The 26475-nt window shown below is 34.6% G+C and overlaps 1 protein-coding gene across 1 annotated transcript; it reads right to left on the bottom strand.

Moving 5' to 3' along the window:
* Window positions 1-4747: 4747 nt before the first annotated feature.
* LOC128549768 (C-type lectin domain family 4 member D-like) lies at window positions 4748-12475 on the bottom strand. Its single transcript, XM_053527319.1, has 4 exons — window positions 12447-12475; window positions 11841-11939; window positions 10135-10252; window positions 4748-8348 (listed from the first exon to the last, which is right to left on the bottom strand). The coding sequence occupies exons 1-4, from the start codon at window positions 12463-12465 to the stop codon at window positions 8339-8341; spliced, it is 246 nt and encodes an 81-aa protein (XP_053383294.1). The 5' UTR covers window positions 12466-12475; the 3' UTR covers window positions 4748-8338.
* Window positions 12476-26475: the final 14000 nt, after the last annotated feature.

Below are 26475 nucleotides of genomic sequence, written 5' to 3'. Positions count from 1 at the left end.
CCTGCTAGTACCTGACAAATATACTAGTATACCTGCCTAGCACATGACAAAGGTATATCTGCCTAGTACCTGACAAAGGTATACCTGCCTAGTACCTGACCTAGGTATACCTGCCTTGAACCATTATTTTGCATGTTCCGTCTTCTCGTCACAGAATCTGATAGGGAATTATGTTTTGGTTTGGTCAAGCTGCCATGTATTTTCGTTTTTCTTATATTCCAATATTACAGCTTTGCATTAGGTCAGAGAACACAAATTATTCAAATACTGACAAACCGTTCTAACTCAAAACGTCCAGGGAACAAAACTGCTTAATTCCATTCTAACTAGTCGGTTGGCTAAGAATTACAACATAATTATCCGAAATCATTCTAAGTCATATGGAATAGTACCTATTCTTTTACAAAGTCACTTGTCATTTGTTCGAAAATTACAAAGATATATCTTTGAGTGGAAATGTCTGGAAGGATAATGTAGACCTCATCAATTCTAGTAGGCATATGTACTGCTTTCATTTTAAATTGTAAATCAGAACGTTTTCATACAATTAAAAGGTATCTTATTAACTGGTATCCGAAGCACGTATATTATCACCCCTTAAAAGAAGAGGGGTATATTGTGTGCGCATTATCTGTCTATTATACAAAAATGTATTGGTAATAATCCACTTTTAGTTATTATGAGTTCTAGCTTTAGATTCTAGCACCAAGTCAATGGACCTTCATATTGATTTCATTAACTATCTAAACGGGGATTTCTAAGTACCGTATTGAAGGAGTAAAAGTCTTCCTAAACTTGGATTCATTGCTGTTGTATGATCTGGTCCTTTTGCATGTTCGCGTTTATTCAATTGTCGTATAGATCTAATAGAATTCCGAGATGTTAGAGGTGTGGCACATTTCATTATCTCTTATGAACAGACACGAACTGCTTTTCTTTTGCTTGGCTGCGATTAATGCTTCCAAGTATTTCTTATGGGTATTCTACCTTTTTGTAGAATAGTATGCCCTTTCAGTATTACCAATCTCAAAATAGGTATGTATCATAGTTTGACCAGTATTTGTCAGTTGTCCGCTGACCGACGCAGTTCGACACAAATGACAAAACGAGTTATTGAACACAGGCTTAAATGTCAGAGGTAAAGCTGCTCCTTCGAATGTTTCAGCAGGGACAATGTTCATTTCAGCTGGTGTGGCGGATTTGTTCTGAAAGCTTTAAACGTAGAAGCTTTTTAATCGAGTATGTTCATTTGCTGACGTTTGTGTAAGTGCAGGGTTTAACCCAGTATCTATACAGCCCTCTGTTGTTTTTTTTATTTCATACTCCAAGCTGCTGCAATAACGACACCATATATGTAAACAGCTACACATATTTTGATTCCAAATGTAAAAGCCGAATTCCCTTCGCTTTTACAGGTTTTTAAAGAACGTACTGATGCTTAGGGTAAAACGTGCAAAGAGATTAGAAGAAGAAATCATATTAGTTTCTTAATGGTTTTCCCTCATATTGATATAATTATAATGGCCGGAAAACTGTCGCCTGTTTTGTTCCTTTTCGATGTAATATATATAATTAAAATTTCTACAAAACAGCATGATACTACGTTGGCAAAGAACCGCGTTTAAACCTACGTACTACGACATCACACCCGTTAACCGGTTCCGAGCAAAACAGTTCGTGGCGGGCAATACAGTTTACCGATATTTTTGCCGGCATCTGCATTGGGGTAAGTATTCTCCATCCAAGAATCGGTTGGTGCAAAATATGTTAAAGATTTTTGTTTCTATAAAAAGTAGCATGAACGAAGAACATGCCATATGCTTCCCGTTTAAAAATAACCTATATTAAGTAAGTTATGGCGAGTTAAAAGTGTGATTTTGTTGAAAAATTGTGAAAATGAAAGTTTAACGCGGTATATTTAATTAACTTTTCAAAATAGGGGTATTGTATTAACGTCAACCTATAAAATAATGTTTGCTCTGAATATTGTCCAAGTTTTAAACGACAAAACGCAATATTCAACGAGTTATAGACATTCAAACATGACATGGTCGAAAAAAAGTGTGGCGGCATTGCACAGCTGAAACTTATTCGTGTGGCGAGCAAGAGCAGTCCTGTGTCTTTTTTATTTTATTCTAATAATAAATGGTATAGATATTGATATCAAGCTCGTAACTCTTAAAACATTACGTCTTTAATTAGACAACAGCAATTTACACTAGCTTTTTATTAACAAATAGATGTAAGCCAAAGCATAAGTAATCACACAACCGCCTAACAATGTAATATATCATCAAAACTTCTTCCTACATTTTTGAATTATGGTTACAGGGGTACAGTAATTTGATGTGATGCATTCCCGTTTAGGAACGTTCCACTTAAATTTCTTTGAGGATCACAATGCATATGTACCTGTGCTACTTATGCAATGCAACAGCTGACATTTATAGGCACTTAATTCAGCACCTCTGTAATAGCCATAGGTTTGACACGTTAAAGTACAGGCAACTGGAGCTTGACTGACTGACAGGAAAGCCCGATTCAATAAGGAGTTTGAATTATGTCCAAAATATATGCACGTGTTGAAGAGATTGAAAAAGAACATGTACCGACAATTTGAAAGATTTAAGAAATGAAGTATATGAAACTATCTGAGTAATTGGGTGACAGAATAAAAGATTTGAGGGAGTCTATAAGGATCTTACATGCCTGTCTGTGTAAGACGGGGTTTTCCCTACCCGAGGGACAGTGTGGAATGGAAAACCGACAGTTAGTGATCGTGGAGACAAATAGGTTTTAGGTATTTCTTGACATTATTTATAAAGTTTATGACGTCACAATGGTACCAGTACTATGTGACCTCACCTTAGTGTACGCTATTTTAGACAAGGTTTTTCCCTAGGGAAAGACAGGAATATCTATCCCCGGCGTGTGCTCGGCCGCTAGCCTAGTTAGGCGAGAATATTTAATATCTTTAAATCGCGGCATTGAAAATTTCATAAGCGGGGAAATATTGAAGGTAGAACAGTAGACGAAATCAAGATTTGCCCCAGTGAGCGTTCGCTTGAATGAAATTTCTAGGCCTTAAAGTGCCTATAAACGTCAGCTGTTGTATTGCAGTAGCAGCACAGGTACATATGCATTGTGATCCTCAAAGAAATATCACATATGATATGATAACTTAAGTGGAACGTTCCTAAACGGGAATGCATCACACCAAACTACTGTACCACTGTAACCATAATTCAAAAATGTAGGAAGAAGTGTTAATGATATATTACATTGTTAGGCGGTTGTGTGATTATTTATGCTGTTGTCTACTTAAAAACGTTATGTTTTAAGAGTTACGGGCTTGATATCACTATTTAGACCATTTATTATTAGAGTATAATAAAAAAAAGACACAGAACTGCTCTTGATCGCAACACAAATAAGTTTGAGCTGTGCAATGCCGCCACACTTTTTTTCGACCATGTCCTGTTTGAATGTATATAACTCGTTGAATATTGCTTTTTAACGCTTAAAATTTGGACAATATTCGGAGCAAACATTATTTTAAAGGTTGACGTTAACACAATAGCCCTAAGGTGAAAAATGAATTAAATGTACCGCGATAAATTTTCATTTTCACAGTTTTTCAACAAAATCACACTTTTAACTCGCCATAACTTACTTAATATAGGTTATTTTTAAAAGGGAAGCACATGGCATGTTCTTCGTTCATGCTACTTTTTACAGAAACAAATATCTTTAACATATTTTGCACAAACCGATTCTTGGATGGAGAAAACTTACCCCAATGCAGATGCCGGCAAAAATATCGGTGAACTGTTTTGTTCGCCACGAACTGTTTTGCTCGGAACCGGTTAACGGGTGTGGACATGCAACTGTCATTCAGTTCAACGCTAGTCGCCCATAACTGATAACAAAGCAAGTACACAGAGAAAATGTAAAAATGTGTGTTGTTAGTATGTCTTTGGTACGGACACTCTTCATCGCTTAACTGTTATTGATTCATTGGTGTGTGGCATTAAATGCTACCAGTCCTGTGAAATGTATTTTTAATGCTACCGTGTATCTCTTTGTTTTCGGTTACTTTTGAAGGCATGCATTACTCATGACTCATAAACATTGTCAAAAATATATTCGTCCGTATTCATGAGTTCACAAAAGTATTTTACTACAGTTTCCCTAACACTTACCATGCTAAATTTTTATAATGAACATGTCCATCTTTCAATTTGGACAGTGCCATTTAAAAGGGGTGCATACCAAAACAATACTGACTGAATAGCGAACACTGTAGATCATGATCAGACTGCACGGATGTCGCAAAGACAGAATCATTCGTGTCCAGCATGGAGAGGGTTAAACAGATTTACGTGACAATATAAACCGCATCGTTCTCTTATACATTTGTGTAGGGTAAGTATCGCAGGGACATATACAGTCAAACATGTCCATGAAGACTGACCTTGGACAATGAAAACGTTGCCTTTGTGGATGGTTGGGCTCTCAATATAGGTAATCTAAACTATCATTTGATAAACGTGAAGATAATATAATGGTCTTCATAAGCAGTTTTCACAACTGCGGCTTTTATTCAGAGGTGGTCTTCGCCCGATCTCGGTAAAGTATTCCTTGACTTTTATATGCATGACATTTTATTGCTGCAAAATCAGAGAATGATAAATATCTTATGTTCAGTTGATATTTACCATGCATCTTCAAACTGATAAATAAACACTTTGTTTCTAAGAACAAGTTTTATTCTGTTTGAAAGGCAAGCTTATCAGTACAAAGAATACTAATTAGAATGAAGTCATTAAAATGAGATGTTGCTATACTTAAGCTATATAAGGCTTTCAATTTTATGAGTAGCTGTTCAAATGGAGAAGAATGGTGCTAGAAAACACAGCTTTATATAAATATTACTAACGAACTTATACAGCAAGAGCTATAAATGGGGACAATTAAAGCAATGGATTCAATGACATTTTCTACTGTGTTATCAAACATTAAAACCTATGAAAAACGACATGAGAAAACAATTATCGAAAAAAAGATTTAACAAGAAAATATGTTTCATATTCATAACAATTAACATGACAGCCAAAATTTAAACAAATGAACTACGAGCCTTTAAAACATATACTGTATGGAAAATACATAAAAAAAGTATATTAACTAAAACCGTCTTGCTAGTTGGGTCTACAACACTGGTCTGAGAGATAAAGAACTTCCAACTGATCAAGATTGTGTTGAAGTACATTGTTAATAACGAGGCTTTAAAAAGCTGGAAAGGTTTCTTTTAAATAGGAGATGATTAAGGTTGCTGACTGTTCAAAGTTCTAACATCTAAAGTGTGCATGTTCGACTTAAAATAACACACATAAGAAACTTGGCAATTGTGGTTGTCTCAACATGTAGTCCATAAATCTTAGTACAGGTTATACAGTGAAAAAATATCACATTGACATTCAAGTAGACACGACGACATTATGTTATGTATTATTCAGGTAATGTTATAGACTTATTCGCTCCAATCGTCGGTAACAGAATGATTAAGTAAAACACGTCTGTATACAGGCACATAAACACGCATCTTAATTTATCTTAATTTAGCAACAACGTGTAAAGTACAATGACAACTGATTGTGATATCCTCTTTATATAACATCAGCCATTCAATAACGTATGCGATCCTTTACTGGACTCTGAAAAATATGATTTTTATTAAATATTCATTTTACCAGAAGTAACTGCATTAATCATTCATGTTCGAACGAATTTCGATCTTCATTGTGCCCCTCAGACGAAAATGGAGGTAAAGCAGTGTATTAATATAGTCTGCGTCTATGATAAAATATTACCGTCATCAGGTCATGGTCTCTGGCACAACACTAGAAATAAAATGCCACTTTACATGTTATACCCTACCCCTAGGTATACTATAAGAACCATGATCACGAACAGGAAAATATACTTACCCATTTCAATCGCGCATGTCTGACCTAAAACGCGCAGTTCGGTACATGTGTACTATGGATATTGAACAAGTGGTAATTTAGCTTCCATTGTGTACCGGTCAAATTCCTTCTATATTTCTTATCTCAGAGAAATAACGCGTAGGTTATAGTTCCATCAACATTACAGAAAAAAAACTTGGATGAACTTCCCTAATGAATTTCCAGCCTGGATTAAAATTCCGATTTTCTGATGTGAAAATGTATGGCATTCGTCGTTTTACTATACATGTACGCTAAAATGTGTATACGCAACATAAAGTACAATGTGAATCAAATAAACAATACAAATGTGTACCAATGTATGACTTCAAATTACTGCTTGTTCAATATATTTGGCACCTATTCATCGAAATGCGTGTTTTAGGTGAGAAATGTACGATTGAAATGGGTTAACGCATTTTCCCGTTCATGACCATGGTTCTTATAGTATACCTAGGGGTAAGGTATAACATTTACAATAGCATTTTCTTTCTGATCTGGTGCCAGTGGTCATGGTTCATATCTTCGAGCAATTATCCTGTTATCGTGGCTCTTTGTTTTCGGTTACTTTTGAAGGCATGCATTACTCATGACTCATGACTCATAAACATTGCAATAAAAATATTCGTCCGTATTCATGAGTTCACAAAAGTATTTTACTACAGTTTCTCTAACACTTACCATGCTAAATTTCTATAATGAACATGTCCATCTTCCAATTTGGACAGTACCATTAACTGTTTAAAAGGCACGGATGTGCAGGTTGATTATGATATACACTGGTCGCAAAGACAGAATCAGTCGTGTCCAGCATGGAGAGGGTTAAACAGATTTACGAATTCTCAAAGTCTTACAAACTCCTTGATATCAATATGTTTTGAGAAACAATTCCACAAGCATAGAGATACAATATAAGCTGCATCGTTCTCTTATACATTTGTGTAGGGTAAGTATCGCAGGGACATATACAGTCAAACATGTCCATGAAGACCGACCTTGGACAATGGAAACGTTGACTTTCTGGATGGGTGGGCTCTCAATATAGGTAATCTAAACTATCATTTGATAAGTGTGAAGAGAATATAATGGTCTTTATAAGCAGGTTTCACAACTGCGGTTTTTATTCAGAAATTCTCGATAAAGTATTCCCTGACTTTTTATATGCATGACATTTTACCATTGCAAAATCATAATGATAAATATCTTATGTTCAGTTGATATTTACCATGCATCTTAAAAATGATAAATAAACACTTTGTTTCTAAGAACAAGTTTTATTCTGTTTGAAAGGTAAGCTTATCAGTACAAAGAATACTAATTAGAATGAAGTCATTAAAATGAGATGTTGCTATACTTAAAGCTACATAAGGCTTTCAATTTTATGAGTTGCTGTTCAAATGGAGACTAATGGTGCTAGAAAACACAGCTTTAAACATTACTAACGAACTTATACAGCCAGAGCTATAAAGGGGGACAATTAAAACAATGGATTCAATAAGAGTTTCTATTGTGTTAATCAAAAATTAAAACTTATGAAAAACGACATGAGAAAACAATTATCGAAAAAAAGATTTAACAAGAAAATATGTTTCATATTCATAACAATTAACATGACAGCCAAAATCTAAACAAATGAATTACGAGCCTTTAAAACATATACTGTATGGTAAATACACGAAAAAGTATATTTACTAAAACCGTCTTGCTAGTTGGATCTAAAACACTAGTATTAGAGATAAAGAACTTCAAGATTGTGTTGAAATACATTGTTAATAACGAGGCTTTAAAAAGTTGGAAAGGTTTCTTTTAAATAGGAGATGATTAAGGTTGCTGACTGTTCAAAGTTCTAACATCTAACCACTTTGGACAAAAGGGATGCTGTAAAGCTGATTTGCGGAAGGTCGGTAGGGGCCTATGCCTATGCCAAAAATGAAGTATTCATGAGGCACTTTTGTTTTTCATCCGCTATCTTTGAAGCCGAGAAGTCCTCAGATGAGCTAAAGTGTGCATGGTCGACTCAAAATAACACACATAAGAAACTTGGCAGTTGCGGTTGTCTCAACATGTAGTCCATAAATCTTAGTATTAGAAAATATCACATTGACATTCAAGTAGACACGACGACATTATATTATGTATTATTCAGGTAATTGTATATATTTATTCGCTCCAATCGTCGATAACAGAATGATCAAGTAAAACACGCCTGCAAACAGGCACATAAACACGCATCTTAATTAATTAACAGCGTGTAAAGTACAATGACAAATGATTGTGATATCATATTTAAACATACATAACATCAGCCATTCAATAACGTATGCGATCCTTTACTGGACTCTGAAATATAAAACACATAGTCTTTTTATTAAACATTTATTTTACAAGAAGTAACTGATTAATCATTCATGTTCGAACGAATTTCGATCTTCATTGGGCCCCTAGACGAAAATGGAGGTAAAGCAGTGTATTAATGTAGTCTGTGTCTATGATAAAATATTACCGTCATCAGGTCATGGTCTCTGGCACAACACTAGAAATAAAATGCCACTTTACATGTTATACCCTACCCCTAGTTATACTATAAGAACGATGGTCATGAACAGGAAAATATACTTACCCATTTCAATCGCGCATATCTCACCTAAAACACGCAGTTCGGTACATGAACAAGTGGTAATTTAGCTTCCATTGTGTACCTGTCATATTCCTTCTATATTTCTTAACTCAGAGAAACAACGCGTAGGTTATAGTTTCATCAATATTACAGAAAAAAGTTGGATGAACTTCCCTAATGAGTTTCCGGTCTAGATTAAAATTCCGATTGGCTGGTGTGAAAATGTATGGCAGTCGTCGTGTACGCTAAAATGTGTATACGCAGCATAAAGTACAATGTGAATTAAATAAACAATACAAATGTGTACCAATGTATGACTTCTAATTCAAAATCATTTCTTAGATGAATTTCATTCATCATTTCGAGTTTTATTGTATAACTGTGAATATTTTGCATTCTGTTTTTGTTTGTTTACATTTCGCATGACATCTGCACACTGCTGTGACCTCTACATCGGATGTGCATTAGAGAAGTTCACGCAAGATTTATTCTGTAACGTTGACGAAAGCATAAAATATGTGGAGTATCTGCAATATGAAATATTGAGATAATGTGACTGGTGCACGATGGAAGATAGATTACCGCTAGTTCTATATTTTTGGCACCCATTCATCCAACTATACGTTTTAGGTGAGAAATGTACGATTGAAATGGGTTAACACTACGCTTGAAATGGGTTAACGCATGGTCCCGTTCATGACCATGGTTCTTATAGTATACCTAGGGGTGAGGTATAACATGTACAATGGCATTTTCTTTCTGGTCTGGTGCCAGTGGTTATGGTTCTTATCATCGGGCAATTATCCTGTTATCGTGCAAGGTAATCAAGCATCAACCTCTAACAAATGATTCTGACAAAAAGGGAGTGTTTCAAAGGTATATAAGAACATGTAAATTATACATTTATATATGTAAATGTAGCGTCCACATTCAGGTTAATACAGTATCAACAACATTTTGCTTATACATAAAATATCTTAAACATTTCATTTAGCATGTATAGAAATGTACTAGAAAAAGACATACATGTAGAGATGTTCAATGTATAACTGAACACAATAAACTTTACATCTCTGAGAGGCATGCACAAGACAACTTGTGCATCGCTTCGTTTCCTTCATAGCAATGTAGTATAGATAAATGCATTTTGATAAATTTAGGGTTCTACTCGCCAAAATAGGTGATAAAATAGAGAGTATAGTATTTGTGGTTTTGGTGACTTACAATTTATATTAAAGTATGAGGCCGCAAGAAAATGAAATATTTCTTTAAGCTGAATACCGTAGTTTCGTAAAAAATGTGGAATTCTTGAAACGCTCAGACACAACATCTATGGTCTTTTAATCTATCACTCGTTTGATCTCAAAGTAAATCTACTGACACAAGGACAAATGTCGACTAAGGAACGAGCTTATTTCGGAAAATTTGTTTAAACAGAATTAATCTTTCAGCACTTATGTTACTTTATGTCTTAATGTACATATTGATACTCTGAAACGTGTGACTGACCTTTTCTTGCATATGGTGGAACATTCTGCAGCACATCCGATGTCATGCCAATGAAATGAATCTGCATAGCTATATACAACACAGTTCTGTGAGGTACCGCCTTCTGGCTGACGCTGACCTAGCAATACCATATTTACAATTCGTTATTAATAACATGTCACATTACATTTTAATCTCTACGCTGGCATAATTAAGTTATTTTCGTTCATACAGGCATGAACACACTAAAGCTGGTATTCTTTATTCTGTATAAAGTTGACAAAAAGCACGCTACAGAGCATTTTTAACTGTTTATATTTTCGTGACGAACAGTACTTACTTTTGGATACCGAATACATGGAGAATACGTCTCGATTCAGGTAACATTTTGTCTATATTTTCCTTATTACTCGGCGGATTTTCATAGAATAATGTGCGTCGAAGACAGCAATATGAGTGCTTTTCATCGCACAAAGCATCCGCTACCAGTTCTCAGTAATTTTCTCAAACACTTCGCCCAAACACTTTTCGTGGACTTAATTTGCAGATAAGGTACACATTTTCGCTGTTGGGCGAAGTGATTGTGAAAAGTACAGAGAAATGATTGCAGATGTTTTGTGCAGAGGACAGCACACATGTTTCTGTCTTCGACGCTCTTTACCTTATGAATATTCGTATAGAAATCAGGAAAATATAGGCAAAATTCTACCTGAATTGATACATTTTCTCTGTGTGTACGATATTCAAAAGCCACGTTGGTTGGCCACCCTGATTTACTGTTTATAGCAAGCTATGTAACAAGAATCAAGTGAAGAACCACGAGTTAACGGTTCTTGACTGTGGTACTTCGTACAGTTTATATAGTTAAAGTACATTCAATATATCAGTCATAATTCGTGCTTTTTCAATTCAGTTTAAAACGACTGGGTTGTCTTTATAAGGCTTCTATTTTATCATCACAGCAGCGTTGTTTGTGCCGTGTGGCGGCCGTAAAAAGTCTCCCCGTACATTCAATCAGGGCTATTATATTTCGATCTTCTCAGATCGTTCAGCACGACTTTTATGTCGTGTTATTGGTACTGTTTAGTTTCTCAACATGACCATTTCGGCCTTGGTGGTTCCAATACTCCCGCTTTCATAGCCTTGGGTATTGTATAATCACCCCTTTGATATGGTGCCTGCTTTTTAATTTTATCTTTTGATAGTTTGTGTAATACGCAGGCTTCATAACCTCAGATCCCCTTCCTAAATTCCAGTATGTTTAGTTCTGCCCATTGTTTTCTCGTTTGGGGCAAACCCTTTAGTTTATCTGGGGACCAAACGCCGCTCTTCATGGAATTACACGCCTCAACACGTGTATCATCGAAGGTTCCATGTTCACCGCCGTTTGAATACATCTGCGGATGTCTTTAAATTGCTTTTTGTACTTTTAGCATGTGTAAATGTTGAGTTCTGCTCAACCCGGGGCTAGACGGCGTGGACGGTAGCATGCATTTCCACTACCGTCCATGAACAGGCTCAATCAAACCGAGCCTGCAACATTTTCTTTTTTGTCGTGTTGAACGACCTGTGAAGTTTCCACTTTTCTCTATTGGACAGTTTTAAGACACATATGTTATCTCGACTAATTTCTTAAGGATGCCTAAGCTGACTGGAAGTACAACGTCTAGTTTTCAAAAGACTTAAACATTCACTTTTAATTGATAAAACATATGCATATCTCTTACCTTTTGACCAGGCGGTATATTTAGTGGTGGCGTTTGTATGTACCCATCTCCAAACTCCTTCAGAGCCTTCATCAGTAAGGCCTAGATACCAGTGGCTTGCTTTACAATTAATGAAAGTAATGATGATTAAACAGAGAAGTATTTCAAGACAAAAATCTTCAAAAGCTCTACACAATGTTACGCAATGGTAATTACATGAATATATCGTGACGCAGTCAAGCAGGCTCAGTTGAATCGATTTTTGGCCATGATACTAAATGATTTATAGCAATGCTTTCTCCACGAAATATAAATTATTGTTTGAAGATATTATCGAGGAATAAGCTAGTAACTAGTAAAATGGACGGCCTATCGTCCCTCTATAATATGGAAATGTCATTTCTTGTAAGAATAAACAGAATAAGGAGAACTCTCTCCCTCTCCGTCTCTCTCCCACCCCCACCCCCGTCTCTCTCTCTCTCTCTCACTCTCTCTCTCTCTCTCTCTCTCTCTCTCTCTCTCATGTGTTATGGGTATGAGGGATGTTAAGGAGTGTTGCACATTTCATTACTTGATGAAACCGAGTCTTTTATTATTTTGCTTGGTTATTATAAAAAAAGTACTTACACTTGAAACCGCCTAGCATATCAACGATAAAACTGACAGTGGAAAGGCGCGTTAAAGGTAAACCAGAGTGATGTCCCAGTACATGCTGTGTTGCACAATCGTGCAGACAGTGGAAAGGCGCGTTAAAGGTAAACCAGAGTGATGTCCCAGTACATGTAAACTTTTGCAATAGCATTTATACGGTTTTCGGGCGTTCTAAAATCTTGAAAGGCGTTTGCATTTTGTGCAAATCATAGTAACAACTGATCCTTTTTAGTAGCGCTTTAATTATACTTTATACAGAGATAAAATGTAATACAAAACGTATTTAATGGGAAAGCCAAAAGTTACCAAGATTAAGATTTTCCAAAGTATAATCAGTCGCAGAAACAAACAAGTGTTTTATTTGTAACAAAAATTGTAAAACCTCTAAAACAAATTGAAATTTTTTAGATCATGCTGTTTTTGTTGCTTTTCTATCTTGTATTCAATATTAATGCAGGTATTGTCTCTAACTAAACTGATAACACTTCTTAATCTTATGTTCGTAACTCTATATAACAGTTGTACTATTTTCAATATAATTTAAAGCCGACCATTAGGACTCTTTCCTTTTTTTGCCAATTTTCTTAGTCTGTTTCACGAAGCCTGCACAATTATAAAGGATTAATATGTTTTACACCGTCATTTTACTATAGATAAAGAGATTCATTTAATCGTTTGGTTACTTTTGGAATTGAGCCCTAGAAAACTTAAGGCAGATCTTTGTAAAATAGAATAAATCGCACCCTTTTAAAATGATACAAGTTATATACTGTCAAATAATATGTTTTATAGGTCCATACATAGACCAGTTATTAGGATGAAACTTTTATGAAATGGGCATCTATTCTTTAAAGGTGGGTTTTTAACTTAGTGTGCTGACGACTATTTACTGAAATAAACAAAGTTTTAACAATCATGTACTTTTAGACGAAGGACGACCTGTTCTAATTTTGAGTATATTTTTTAGAATGAAACTGACATTTCTATAATTGTTTTCTTCTCGTGAAAAACGAATATTCCCTGAATTCTTCATTGATGTGAATTATTTTATTATTTATTATTATAGGATATAAATGTTAAGAGTATAAAATGCTCTCACCACATACTCTTTTTTTTCAAATAATTTCTATTCAAAATCAGATAATCGAATGAAGAACTTTTAATGTGAAAAAAATATTTTTAAATATATATTTTTAAAAAGTTTAGTAGTGTGTATGCTGTCTGATAAAAATGAAAACATATAGACAAAAAATAATAAAAAGTATAAAAAATCTTACGCACACGTTTCCTCGCAGTCCAACTAATAACCTAATAGAGAGAAGACAAAACAACAATTCTCGACTGAGGTATTTACACGACTGATATGTCACTGGGGGTTTCGGGCTAATTTATACTCGCCTATTTATTCACCCATAAGAAAAGATATGTATAGCGAGGTTACAGGCTGAGTTTAGTCATATGTTGTAATACTTTATTTTTAAATAAAAAAGATGTCACGATATAGAAACCAGTTATTTGTTTATTATCGATACTCTGTTACCCATGGTTTGAAAAGACATTTCATGAATTGCAATCAAATAGTGTTGGACTGCATGATTTTTGTTATAAAATCTATATAAATTGTTAAAATAATTTGTATTTATTCTTAAATGCTTAGGCTATGTTCCAGTTTATATTTTATATCTTCTTTGTGATGACCATTTCTTGAATAACTAAATCCTAAAACTTTCATAATAAATGTTGCAGGTTGATATGGTAAGTTATCTGCTATGTAACTAGCCCCACTTTGGGTATGTACAGAACAAGATATTAACAAACCGACTTTTGTTAATCATTATAAATAGAAATAATGCACATACTTTAAAAAAAATACAGAGGATGTTTGGTAGTGTCAGTGTAAAATCTGACTATCTTCACTGGCAGTTTGTTGTAATAACTTTCTAAGTTTTACATAATTGAAGGGTCACTGTCTTATATAAAGCCTTCATATCTCTTTTCTTCTGAACTAATGCTTGTTACTTTCTTCTGAACTACTGCTTGTTACCGAGTAGATGACACAGTTTAGTCGTTCAGAGCTTTTAAATTCCATAAAAATATCCCCGATTTACCCATGGTATGACTCTTTTGCAGGTATAGCAGAATATAGAAGGAAAGATAATCTGAAAAATAAAATTTGAATATTTCTGACCCCTTCTGTCTCGGAATAAAACATCAAAAAATGTTTAATATACCCTTTTCTTTCGTTTGAGGGTTCCAGGTTGACAACATCCACACATGTATATACGTTGTCACATTTGTGCTGAGATTCTCCACTACATCACGTCGTCTATGCGACTGATTTTCCCTGGCATGCTTTTTATTCGTGTAATTCATGTTAGAACGAGATTGAATATTAAATATTTTTTATTTGATTTTTTATGTGTTAATCTATGATAAGTTCAATTTTATTTTTAAACAGGTCTTTCCACTTATAGATCTAATACATCCTTTCATATTTCCAAACGCTTGCTAAATTCCAGCGTGACTTATTTCGACTTTTCCATTTTGTCAGACGTTTGACGTGTACCTAATTTATAAATTATTTTTAGATAAGGTTCAGTTCAAGGAAAGACAGTGTCTCATCGTCTTGTACGGTAAGGGATACATTACAGTGGGTTCATGTAAATGATGGTGTTTTCTATACCATCGAAAGCATCTTTATCAGATTCAATACCTTATCTTATGCTTTAACAGTGTAACTGTGTACGACACCTACTATGTTTCACAGTTACAGGACGGTTAAAAGACAGTTATGGAAGATCCTGTTCAGCCAGATACTTATTTAAGATTATACCTACACAATTACAACTAGATATGAAATAGAAAAGGTGGAAACTCCACAAGTCGCCAAACATGACAAAAATAAAAATATTGCAGTCTTTGTTCAAGGACAGAAGTGATAATGCAGCTACCATCCACACCCTCAAGGCCAAGGTCGAGAAACAATTAACGTTTGTACATGTACCAAAATACATCCGCAGATGTGTTCATATTTATAGCGGTGTACATGAAAACTTAAATGATACTGCCGAGTGTAATTCCATGAAAAGTGGCATTTGATGGCCATTCAAATAATGGACTTGCCTAGAGAAGAAAGTAATGGATAGAAATACATATACTAGAATTTAGAGAGGGAATCCGAAGTTATGGGGCTGCATTTCAAAAGATAAAACTAAAAAGCAGGCGTCATGTCCAAAGGGTAATTAAACAATAGCCAAAACTATGGAAGAGGGCATATTTGAATCAACGAGCTAATTCGATGAATTGTTATCCCCCGCCGAATGGGTTTGTGGTGAGGAATGGCAAAGAAATATATCCGGCAAAGGAGCAAAGGAATTAAAAACATTTTTTGGAAGGGGAGTGGGGGAACTGGGTGAGTGTTCAAAACTTCACATGATGATAATAAATAGTGATGGAAAATTAGAAATGAAGAACAAAATTGTTGGGGGAGGGATGAATGATTGGGGTGGAATGGGGTGAATGATCGGGGTGGAGTGGGGTGACTGAGTAGAGGAGCGAGGTGGGAGGAGGGTACAACTTTGCATGTTGATAAATATTCATGGCAGGTGTAAAGTTTAAAAAACAACAAAAAAACTTTTTTTTGTTGGGGGGTAGTGTGGTGGGGGGGGGGGGGGGGGGGGTGGGAAGGGGGATGACCAGGGCAGTGAGGGTGGCTGTGTAATACCACATTATGGTGATCTAAATTTTAAGTTTAATAGTTTTAGGTCAAATATGTCACAAGTTATGAAGCAGGAATTGCCATATTCATAGTATCCTAAAGTACTAAGGGTCAATACTCTGGTGTTACTCGGGCTATCTGACTGAAACTTGACGAGCCGCATTTCCCTATAGTGGTGAGCATGTATATTTAGTATTATTTCAATATTCCAAACCACTTCCTAGATATGACTCCGGACGGACGGACGGACAACGCCAAAACTTTATCCCTACGCCTTCGGCGCTGTAAAACTAAAGAGTACCACTAACACAACATAAATGCCTTCTGAACGATCTGAAATATAACAGCTCTGAAAGAATGCACATAATTCTTTGTCACGCTGAGGTAATGGTGTATTTCGTTCTGTTTTGGTTGCGTTGCATTTAGCATAAGTGCAAATAAAATTATACAATTACACCATAAAGTGCGTATGGAAAACTTGTTTTCTAAATTAAACATAATTTGAAAATGCTAATGTTATGATATTTCAACTTATCAAATAAGACCGTCTTGCGTGCAATCTTTAATACATATCATAAAAATCATATACGTTATAGTGATGTAGAACATGTAATTTAACGATCAAAAGACGTATTGATTGTACCATCTTCGGCTGAACGCGTTTGTTTTCAAGTTTGGCCTTGAGGCCTTGATATATGAAAAACGAAATTCAAATCAAACGATGATTATTTTTTATAAAATTTTGCACTTAAATGGAAAAAATGACACATTTCATAACATAAGATCACTTTTAGAAATGCATGCTTATTATTGTTTATAAAATGTTGCAATTATTCCCCTTTCAACTGAAAGTTTTTAAGGATAGCATATAACATCTATTTTTCAATTAGCTTTAATAGAAATTGGGATAATTTAACAATAAGAAACGAAAGGCAAATTTGATACTGTGTGTAGCTTCAGAATTCATTACACTCTAACCTAATTTGATAGCTTAAAAAGGCCTTCAGCGTAAAACAAAAGCAATACAACTGTTCTTATATTCATATCTCATTCTACTTAACAAAGAGCATAAGTAATAAAATAATACAGATATAGTTACACCTTTACTGATTCTATCTGATTGTTATATGTTACAACACCTGTAAAGGTGGCACTGTGGTTCAAGCACACTTGTAGTTTCTTCAGTACAAAATACTGAGTGATGCTTCATTTAATTGTCAAATTGTTAAAAGATTTTCTTCAACAAAATAAGCTGACAAAACATCTGAAGCAATGGCAACAAGGGTTAACCATGCACAGGTGAATATATCCTAACCGTCTGTGTTGTGAACAATTATTATATTGTTTTCATTTTCCACTCAATTGTGATAGTGCATGTTTCATTTTCCACTCAATTGTGATAGTGCAATGGAAGTACACCAATCGATATCTATGCTTTTAAATTCCATAAAAATACCTTAAATATTTACATCCGATGCAAGATTTTTCATTATTTGCGAAGACTGATACAAACATATTTTAATTTTTCAGTTATTGATATAAACAGAACTTTAATACATTTCACACTTGTAAAATAACTTTTGATGATTTCAAGGGCGTCGCCAGTAACAGCTTCCCTGCATCAAAGGTTAACAAACAGATGAGTGGAAGAAGGATGAATAGATGAAGAAATGCAAAATAATTTCATAGAGCATTACATTATGCATTGCTGTCTGTACTCATCTTAAGACATGCTTTACGTGTTTTAGCTTTTTATAGACCTTTCATGGCATATTTGATTTTATGCGTTCAATCATTTACGGACGAGCAACTTAAAATTAAATCTAGTGGAGCATTGCTTGATAATATTTGTAAAGGATGTATACCAAAATCACGCATAAACCACATATCCTAGGTATTCTGTACGTAATAAATCATATAAAAACTACTAGCAATTTACTTATAATGCTAGCAAAATTATAGTTGACAAAACCACATAAATAATCACAGTCGTTTTCAATTTATAAAATAGTATGATATGATATGAATCTTACAAGTACATTGCTCAACATCAATTAGGGAAGACTGAAATGATGAAATTGACTTTTTCTCTGATGTTGAGATATCTCGGGTCTATTGACTACACCAACTAAATTATACAGTTTGCTTGGAGGTATAAAGTTAGGTCGTCAGATGAAACCGAAACCCGGCATAACAAAATAAAATCTACCAGTTCGTCGACATGACTTAAAAGCATGACTGTTACATCTGAAACCTATGGAAGCGTTAATTGACCCCCGAGTTACGTGAAAATGACGGACATGTCAAGATAGATTATCTCGACATATCATGTAATATCGTGGCATCTCGAAAATTATTAAGACGACACGCCAGAACTGATTCTTGTCTTGTTGACAAAGTTTCTACCACTGGTCATAATTTATGCTACGCTTACCTAAATTTACTCGACTGTTGACATAACTGGCGTCATACAAAATTGTATCACCCAGGAAAATAGGACGGCATGCTACATAATCAAATAGACGTCATCCAAAAATTATGTGGAAATGTAAAAACGTTCTAGTTTATGCTAACATACTGTGATATACCTTGTTTTCTTGTAAAATATTTACACGTCGTGAGCCGATACCTTTGTATTATTTAAATAAAATCAAGCAAAATGTCGGTAGTTTTGTATTAGCTTTGGAATTCTGCCATTTTCGTTGGAAGCAATGGCTGCATAAAACTACGGTAATTATTTCATGCTTGTGCTATTTTGTTGTTGTTGCTTTTGTTGTTGTTGTTGTTGTTGTTAATGTTCTTCTTCTCATAGTTTCATTATTTATGATAATATTGTTTAAGCTGTAAAGACCATAACTCTCCATTAACATTTATTGCTTATGGTTATGGCGGAAGGCTATATCATCCGCAGGATGCGACTAGTAAGGCAATGATCTTTCTTTAATTTAATGTTCTGATTTCATCAGTAAGTCTTCTGACTCCAACAGGAATTGCCATCACTCTTTTAGTATTCGTTTGGCAATATCCCTAACAAATCTTAGACCAGTCATATCATTGACCCCCATAAAGATTTATTTGAAATTGTGTAATCCTGATTTTTATCATTTTTATGAATAATTGTTACCAGATTTAGAAAATTCTAGACGTTTCAAATAATATATTATATGATATATTGAGTACCTTGAGATACTTTTCAAGCCCAAAGTGATAAGGAAATCAACTGCTTTTCATGAAAAAAGTGCTGCTCTCTAATGAGAATTACAACTTCTTATTAAAAATAAAATGAAAATAAAATGTTTTGATATTTCTGTCAAGTTCCTGCAAAATGCTATGCAAAATAACTAAATTTATGTCCAAATTGCTAGTTCACGAAGGATTTTTTGACACTGGGACTGATTTATTTTCATTGCATGTGCATCGAAAAGTAAAAAACCCTTAACTAGCTGCATCCCGCCCGTTAAGCTCAGTAGGGAGAGCGTTAGGTCTACGGATCGCGGGTTGCGAGTTCGATCCTCGGTCAGGGCGTATGTTCTCCATGACTTTTTGATAAACGACATTATGTCTAAAATCTTTAGTCCTCCGCCTCTGATTCATCTGGGGAAGTTGGCAGTTACTTACAGAGAACAGGTTTGTACTGGTACAGAATCCAGGAACACTGGTTAGGTTACTTTCCCGCCGTTACATGACTGAAATACTGTTAAAAACGGCGTTAAACCCTAAACAAACAAACAAAATAAACTGGTTGCCTCCTTTTTTAAGGCATTTTCTTAAATGTAAACGGCCATGTCATTTTGATAATTTTTCTGATTAAGCAAAAATAAATGCTGAGTGGTTAGATTATTGATTCCATATCTATCAACGTGTGGCTAGGTGTACCTTCCCCTTTTCTACCTCGCTAATATATAATGAATAGCTCATTCTATAAAATGTAGAAAATGTATAATTATTGATATAATAAAGAATCTGTTTTGTCATTTCTACATTTCAGTTATATGTTTGCCTGGTCTTTCGAGAAAGCTGTGTTGCCTGGTTTGGTGTCAACAAGTTCAAAGATGTGTTAGTTACGTAATATTTTCGACTTTGATATATACTTGGAAAGTTACAGTTTATATTATATTTTACACATAACATTGCGGTAACTCTTCGGAATGCAAGACAGACTGTCGGAAGCCCTTGGGTGAGGAGATATAGGGCTGGTTCTACGTCACTTTATGTAATAAATGAAGTGAGAAAGCTTTTCAACAAATGGCATAATATGAAACATGTTTAAAGGCCTAGATTTTGGCAGTGGGCAAGGGATTTCTGTCTTCACCAGCACAGTTGGGGGCTAATGACCATCACAGTATGGTTCCAATAAACAAGGGTCATTGTTTATTGGAGAGTCAGTCTACCTTACAAGTGTATCTATTAGTGAGAAGGGGAAACGATGTAATTTATTTTAAATTAAATTATTAAATATTAAAATTGAGTATAGATGGAACACAATAACTGATTACATGAACACAAGAAAAGCAATTTCCAATTCGAAAAATATTGTTCGTCAGCACAAAGAACTCATGAAGTTTTCACTATACTTGTGTTTTATTATCATTATTATTTTAAATATTATTACTGTATCTTTTATCATCCTATATGTAATATAATAATAATAATGATAATGATTATGATTATTTTTATAATTATTATTACTATAACATTAAAGTAATAGTGATTATCATCTATATAATATCAAACTAATAATAATTATTATTATCATTCCACATTCACTGAAGAAAAATTAATTTCTTTCAACTCCACTGCACACATCTTCATGGTCTACTTGGGGTCCCTGCTGTGCTAATTGCCCTCTTATCAGTTACTATTACATAATCGCTGATAAGCAGCAGATAAGATGGGAGTTGTATATTGGATTGAGGGGGGGGGGGGACACTTATATAGTAGTGAATCTAGGCCTTTAAGTCATCAGACAGAGCGAAGGAATCGCAAGAAATAGTCAGGCATATATTAAAGACCATGGATACATTGATGTGATTTCAAAACGTCTGTTACAGAGACTTACATAGATTAAAAGTGGGCATGCTTTAAGCAATATTAAGTCTATACTTTTAACTTCGGAGGGTTGTTCGTGCAGTTATTGCACCAGATCTTCAAATGGCATTAAGATACTATTATGGTGATAGTATTTCGGATAGAACGAGCATTTTAGACAGGAGATAAAAAAAAAACAAGGAAAAACACTCGCACACCACACACACTCAGACATAAAATAAACACAAGGACAAAACAAACAAATACAGGAACACAATGGGCACCGCCTTGGGACGGTCAGTGGCAAAACAACCACTGGGGAGTTTAAACCGATTTACCTCACTCTTACCCCCAAAATGTTCCAGAGTCACAAGACCGTGTAAATAAAAGTTATGACCGCCAGGTGAAACCCTAACATACGAAAAGGCAACAGAAGGATACTTTTTTGCAAGTGCTCGAAAACAAACTGGATTCATTTGGACAAAGAAAAGTTTGAATAATCAAGTAACACTTTTGTTCAGTGCAAAACAATACACCTGAACTGGTTGTAGATAGATCTATATATGTAATGCTTCTTTTAGAAATATACAAGACTACCGTTTAGTGTCTGAATTAGTTGTCTTCCTTGAACACTAACACTAACATTGCAAGAGATGCTAACTAATATAAAATGTTAAAAATACGGTGAACAATCTAATTACAATAACTGGCTATTTTGTAGTACCAGTATGTTGTATAGTTGTTTTTTTGTTTTTGTTTTTTTTTTGATTTCATAGGATTTTTTCAAATTCACATATATGTTAGGAAAATTTGTGCTGAAAACAATGAACAAATAAAAACAATGGGTCACCAGGCTTGTTTTTGTGAAAAAAGTTTTGAAAACACCCACTGTTGCTGAAACTGATACCGACTCTTCAACATTTTCATGATTGTTTGCTTTTATATAAATACCAACCAAAGTATGCATAAAGACAGCACAATAAGGTTAATTCTTTTTACAGATTCAATTATATACTTATTTCATATCATAGTCATATTTATAATACAATATCGTTATAATTATGCGTGCAAATAGAAAAAAGACTGGTTTCACATTCACTTTTGTGAACTTTTTTAATGGAAAATACTTATAGTAAAGAATTATTTTTTTTAGTTTTGAAAAAAAAATGTTTCTAGATTTTTTTCCTGTTTTCATTGTGAATAAACAATTGAATTGTGAAAATAAAAATGGAAAAAAAGTATGGGTCATCAGGCCAAATTTTATGTTAAGGCCGCTTGAATGCACAACCTGTACGCGGACGAAAAATGGCGCGAACCTGACCAAGTTGATTATATGTATATCTGCCAGTAGTTAAAAAGAAGTTTAAACATTCTTAATTCTTTCTATAATTGAATACTGAATAATCTGAAAGGGGATTTGTCTTATCAATACAAAGTTAACTTAAATGTCTAACATTATATTAACAGAACTTTCTTTGTACTAACGTGCGCTGTCAAAATACAGCCACAAAAATGGCAAGATACATGTCAGGCATGATTCATGTCAATACAACATAAACAAGTATCAACATTTGATTACTGATAAAACTTATTAAAAAAGTTATTTTATTTAACATTTCTCACATTTAAGATTGCAACATGTTTCAAGAAATGTTGACTTCACTTCAGTTTTCCATAGATAGTGTCGGCCGCGCAGAAACATGCGCATAAAAAACTACCGGAATTCCCTTTAAATGTGCTTTGATTTTTCTTTTAAATGTAATACTTAAGTTTTATATTGTTACATTATGCACAAAACTGTATAAGGCAGATAAAAAGAAACCACCGCTTATGACTGAAATGCCATTCAGTAAATAAACAATAGAAATTTGCTTTCTTAATTCACTGAATAGCATGTTTCAATGGAAGAATACCAGAGAAAATGGATTCGTTCAATGTTGTTAGAGAAGAGATGCTGTTTACAAATGTCCAAATTGTCCCAAATGTACAAAAAGATCGAAAAAATATGCTTTAAACGACCCTATGCCTTTTGACCATCCTTGGCCTGTCTTAGGCATCATCTGCATCCATATATGTTGTGTGTATCTTAAAAATTGCAGAAATTATCATAATACGATCAATTATCAATTATAAATTTTAGAGTTGTCATTGTGAATATTAAAGGCCAGAAGAGATCTGCCCAAATACTTTAATGCTTATCTTTTTACAGATTTTACAGATTGTATTATTTAGAGGTTAATACACGACAGAGCCGGGCAAGCCCTCGGGCCATTATGAATTTCGGGCCGATTATCACCTCCCGGCCAGGCTCTTGCGTGTATTAATGTCTTTAATACATATGTTTTGTTGCATTACTCAAGGAATGTAGAATTACAACTCCTGTCGCTAGATTTCAATGGCTAAATAGTTTGGGGTACTCTTGTCTCAAAAATTGTGTTTGTTCGTAGCCGGAAGCAATTTGGGGTCATAAGTGAGTGTACTACAGTAAACTTACTCTTGAACATTTAGACAGAATTTCTTGTCGGTCAGGAGCTAAAAGTAAATTCGTAATGTAGACTCTATCTACCAAACTCATCAAATCGCCATTCTAAAAATGTGGAACAAAACATACTTCAAGGCAGTTCATGAAAATAAAAAAACAACAAAAACTGCAATTTTATTAACAATAGCTAGATCTAGATAGATCTATCTAGATCTTTGTTTATGAAAAGCAATCATAGCGTTTTCACTGAGAAGAAACCCGTTACTTCGTCGAAATTGGTGCGAATCATGCTGTTTTACAACGCATACTCGAACACATGCTCCAAAGTAAAAGTGCATGTCCTGTTTTATTACTAATCTTAAGCCAAGCATTGTAATTCTGCGATAAACAACGGTTTAACGTGTAGGCCAGTGACAGGCCATTATGACGTCTATGACGACGTTTTATGTAGCTATTGGTTTCACGCGCACGTGTTCACCGGGCGGATTATGATTATGAGTTTTCGGCCGGGGCCGATAAGTGATAATCAGCGCGTGAAAGCAATAATCTGCTGAAAACACATTCATTTTTGTTACTATATATAGTAACATATGTATTAAATAGCAGATGTATCTGGTAATAAGTCGAACAAATGACTAAGAAAAAAAGTTACACCAAATACGCAGAGAACTGCTACGCGCTTCTGAGTAATATAGACCTAATGAAACTTTAACACAAAAATTAAATCATATTGTAAATAACAATTGACATCATTAAAGCAGATATTACAATATAAAATAAATAATTCCTTTCAGAAGTTTCAAGTAAATATGGCAGCCCGTGTATGAGTAAAATAATCGCAGTTGATTCAAAATCTATACATGGTGGAGGTGTCGTTCTTGAAATGTCCACTTTCCAACAATATCTTCTTTTGTATGCAATGAAAATAAAATTCCTCTCGCACTTATGCTTGCCTGGTGGTAGAGCGTCCGCTTCCAGGGCGGGAGGTCGTGGGCACGACCCACGGCCGCGTCATACCAAAGACATGAAAAATGGTTCTTGTAGCTCCCTTGCTTGATGCTAAGCATAACAAGAAATATCTTTAAAAAAGATGGTCGGCGTGATGTAACTGAAGCACAAGTTATATATGGGCAGAAACCTGTATTTTAAATCTTTTGGCAATGTTGACTTGAAGGGCCTCTGTGAAGTTTTGTATAAATGAGGACAGTAGTTCCGAAGACGTCTGTGTTTAGAAATTGTGGAGGGACACACAACGGACACCAAACAATCACAAAAGCTCACTTTGAGCCTTTGGTACTTAAAAGATGGTAACAGTAAGCAAACAATATTGAAATACGTTCTATACTTTATTTCCGGAATTGTTGGAAGCAACATGAACCCTTACCCTACTTCAGCTTATTATCAAATTTGTCTATCATTCAGAATATGTACAGTACTGTTTTCACCGGAAAGATTAATTTAAAATTTAGAGTAAAAGATTTAACAGTATCGGACATGTTGTTGCAGGTTAGTAATGATTTGCACTGGTTAGAAATTGTTGATGTAATGCAGGGTAAGAGTTAATGACTGTATAAAACAAATAACCATTTTGTAAAAACAAAACTTAAGGAAAGAAAACAAAACAGAAATAACTTAACAAGAAAACTTAACGAAACAGAAATATATGTCCGGATGAGCAAATGAATATTTGGTTACGCACACCTGTTCAAGTGGTACGCATACAACCCGATGGTGCTGTACTTATAGAGGTTATAGATGACGAACGCGTTGTCATTTCACTCAGTGTCACACATGACTCAGAGTGAAGCATTTTCAGCCTTTCCTCCAATCAGCGCCACTCTTACAAAATCTCTCATTATGGCTGAAAATACCGAGAATACCTTACCAAGCAATCCGACTGGTACATTATTCAGGCGGCATAAGGTCATACGAGGTCATAAAATCGTGCTTAATACGGCACACCGAAAAAGGGAAAATGACTTCTTCTCTCATTCCATCAGGAATGAGGTGTCGAGAGTGATTTATATAAGTTGTAGAACTTCCTTCACAATCGACCTGATATAAATTATGTATAAACATAGTACAGAAAAAGCCATAATTCTGAAAAATGTGTGCAGGAGTTATGGTTCCTGTGGCAAACCTAATAATGATGGGTGTACATAGTTTAAAAGCTTTGTTCTCATTATTACAGTACGGTAGAGTAAAACATACAAAAAATAATATCGATGTTCTTAAGTATAAAAAGGGTCATAAAATGTACTCATATAATGACAATATATCACTGTGTGTAGTTTCAAAGCTATTGCACTCATAGTATTCAACATAATGGTACTACAGAACGCGGGGTCGTGAATACGATCCCCGGGCGTGGGGCTTATTGTGTGACGATTTTGGTAACAAACATTGTGTCTAAAATCATCCGTCCTCCACCTCTGATTCACTTGGAGAAGTTTACAATTACTTGCGGATAACAGGAATATCTAATGGAGTTACTTCAAAAAGTAAATAAAGCTGAGTAACGGGTCTTTTGCGGTACAAGTTCTCCCAATACTATCTATCAATGTTAAATTTCTATCAAGCTCTTTTAATTATTTTGGAGATATGCTGTGCACAAATGTTTTATACGTAAATCAGATAAAGGGAGAAATTTAAATAGGTCATTAAGGTAGATTAGACTGCACTTTCTTTGTATGAAATTTAAATATCTTCGCCTTTACAATATCCTTACAGTAGTTCAGGTAATTTTGAATTATGCTCAAGAAAGAAGTGTAATACCA

This window comes from Mercenaria mercenaria, chromosome 16, assembly GCF_021730395.1.
Source record: "Mercenaria mercenaria strain notata chromosome 16, MADL_Memer_1, whole genome shotgun sequence".
Taxonomy (NCBI): domain Eukaryota; kingdom Metazoa; phylum Mollusca; class Bivalvia; order Venerida; family Veneridae; genus Mercenaria; species Mercenaria mercenaria.
Note: the sequence above shows the minus strand (reverse complement) of the source record. Positions and strands in the feature narration are given on the sequence as shown.

Bases quoted from the DNA above. Each gene is read 5' to 3' on its own strand.
- LOC128549768 (XM_053527319.1), bottom strand. The intron at 10,253-11,840 runs GTAAGAGATATG...TGGTATTGCTAG, and splicing joins ATATACCGCCTGGTCAAAAG to GTCAGCGTCAGCCAGAAGGC.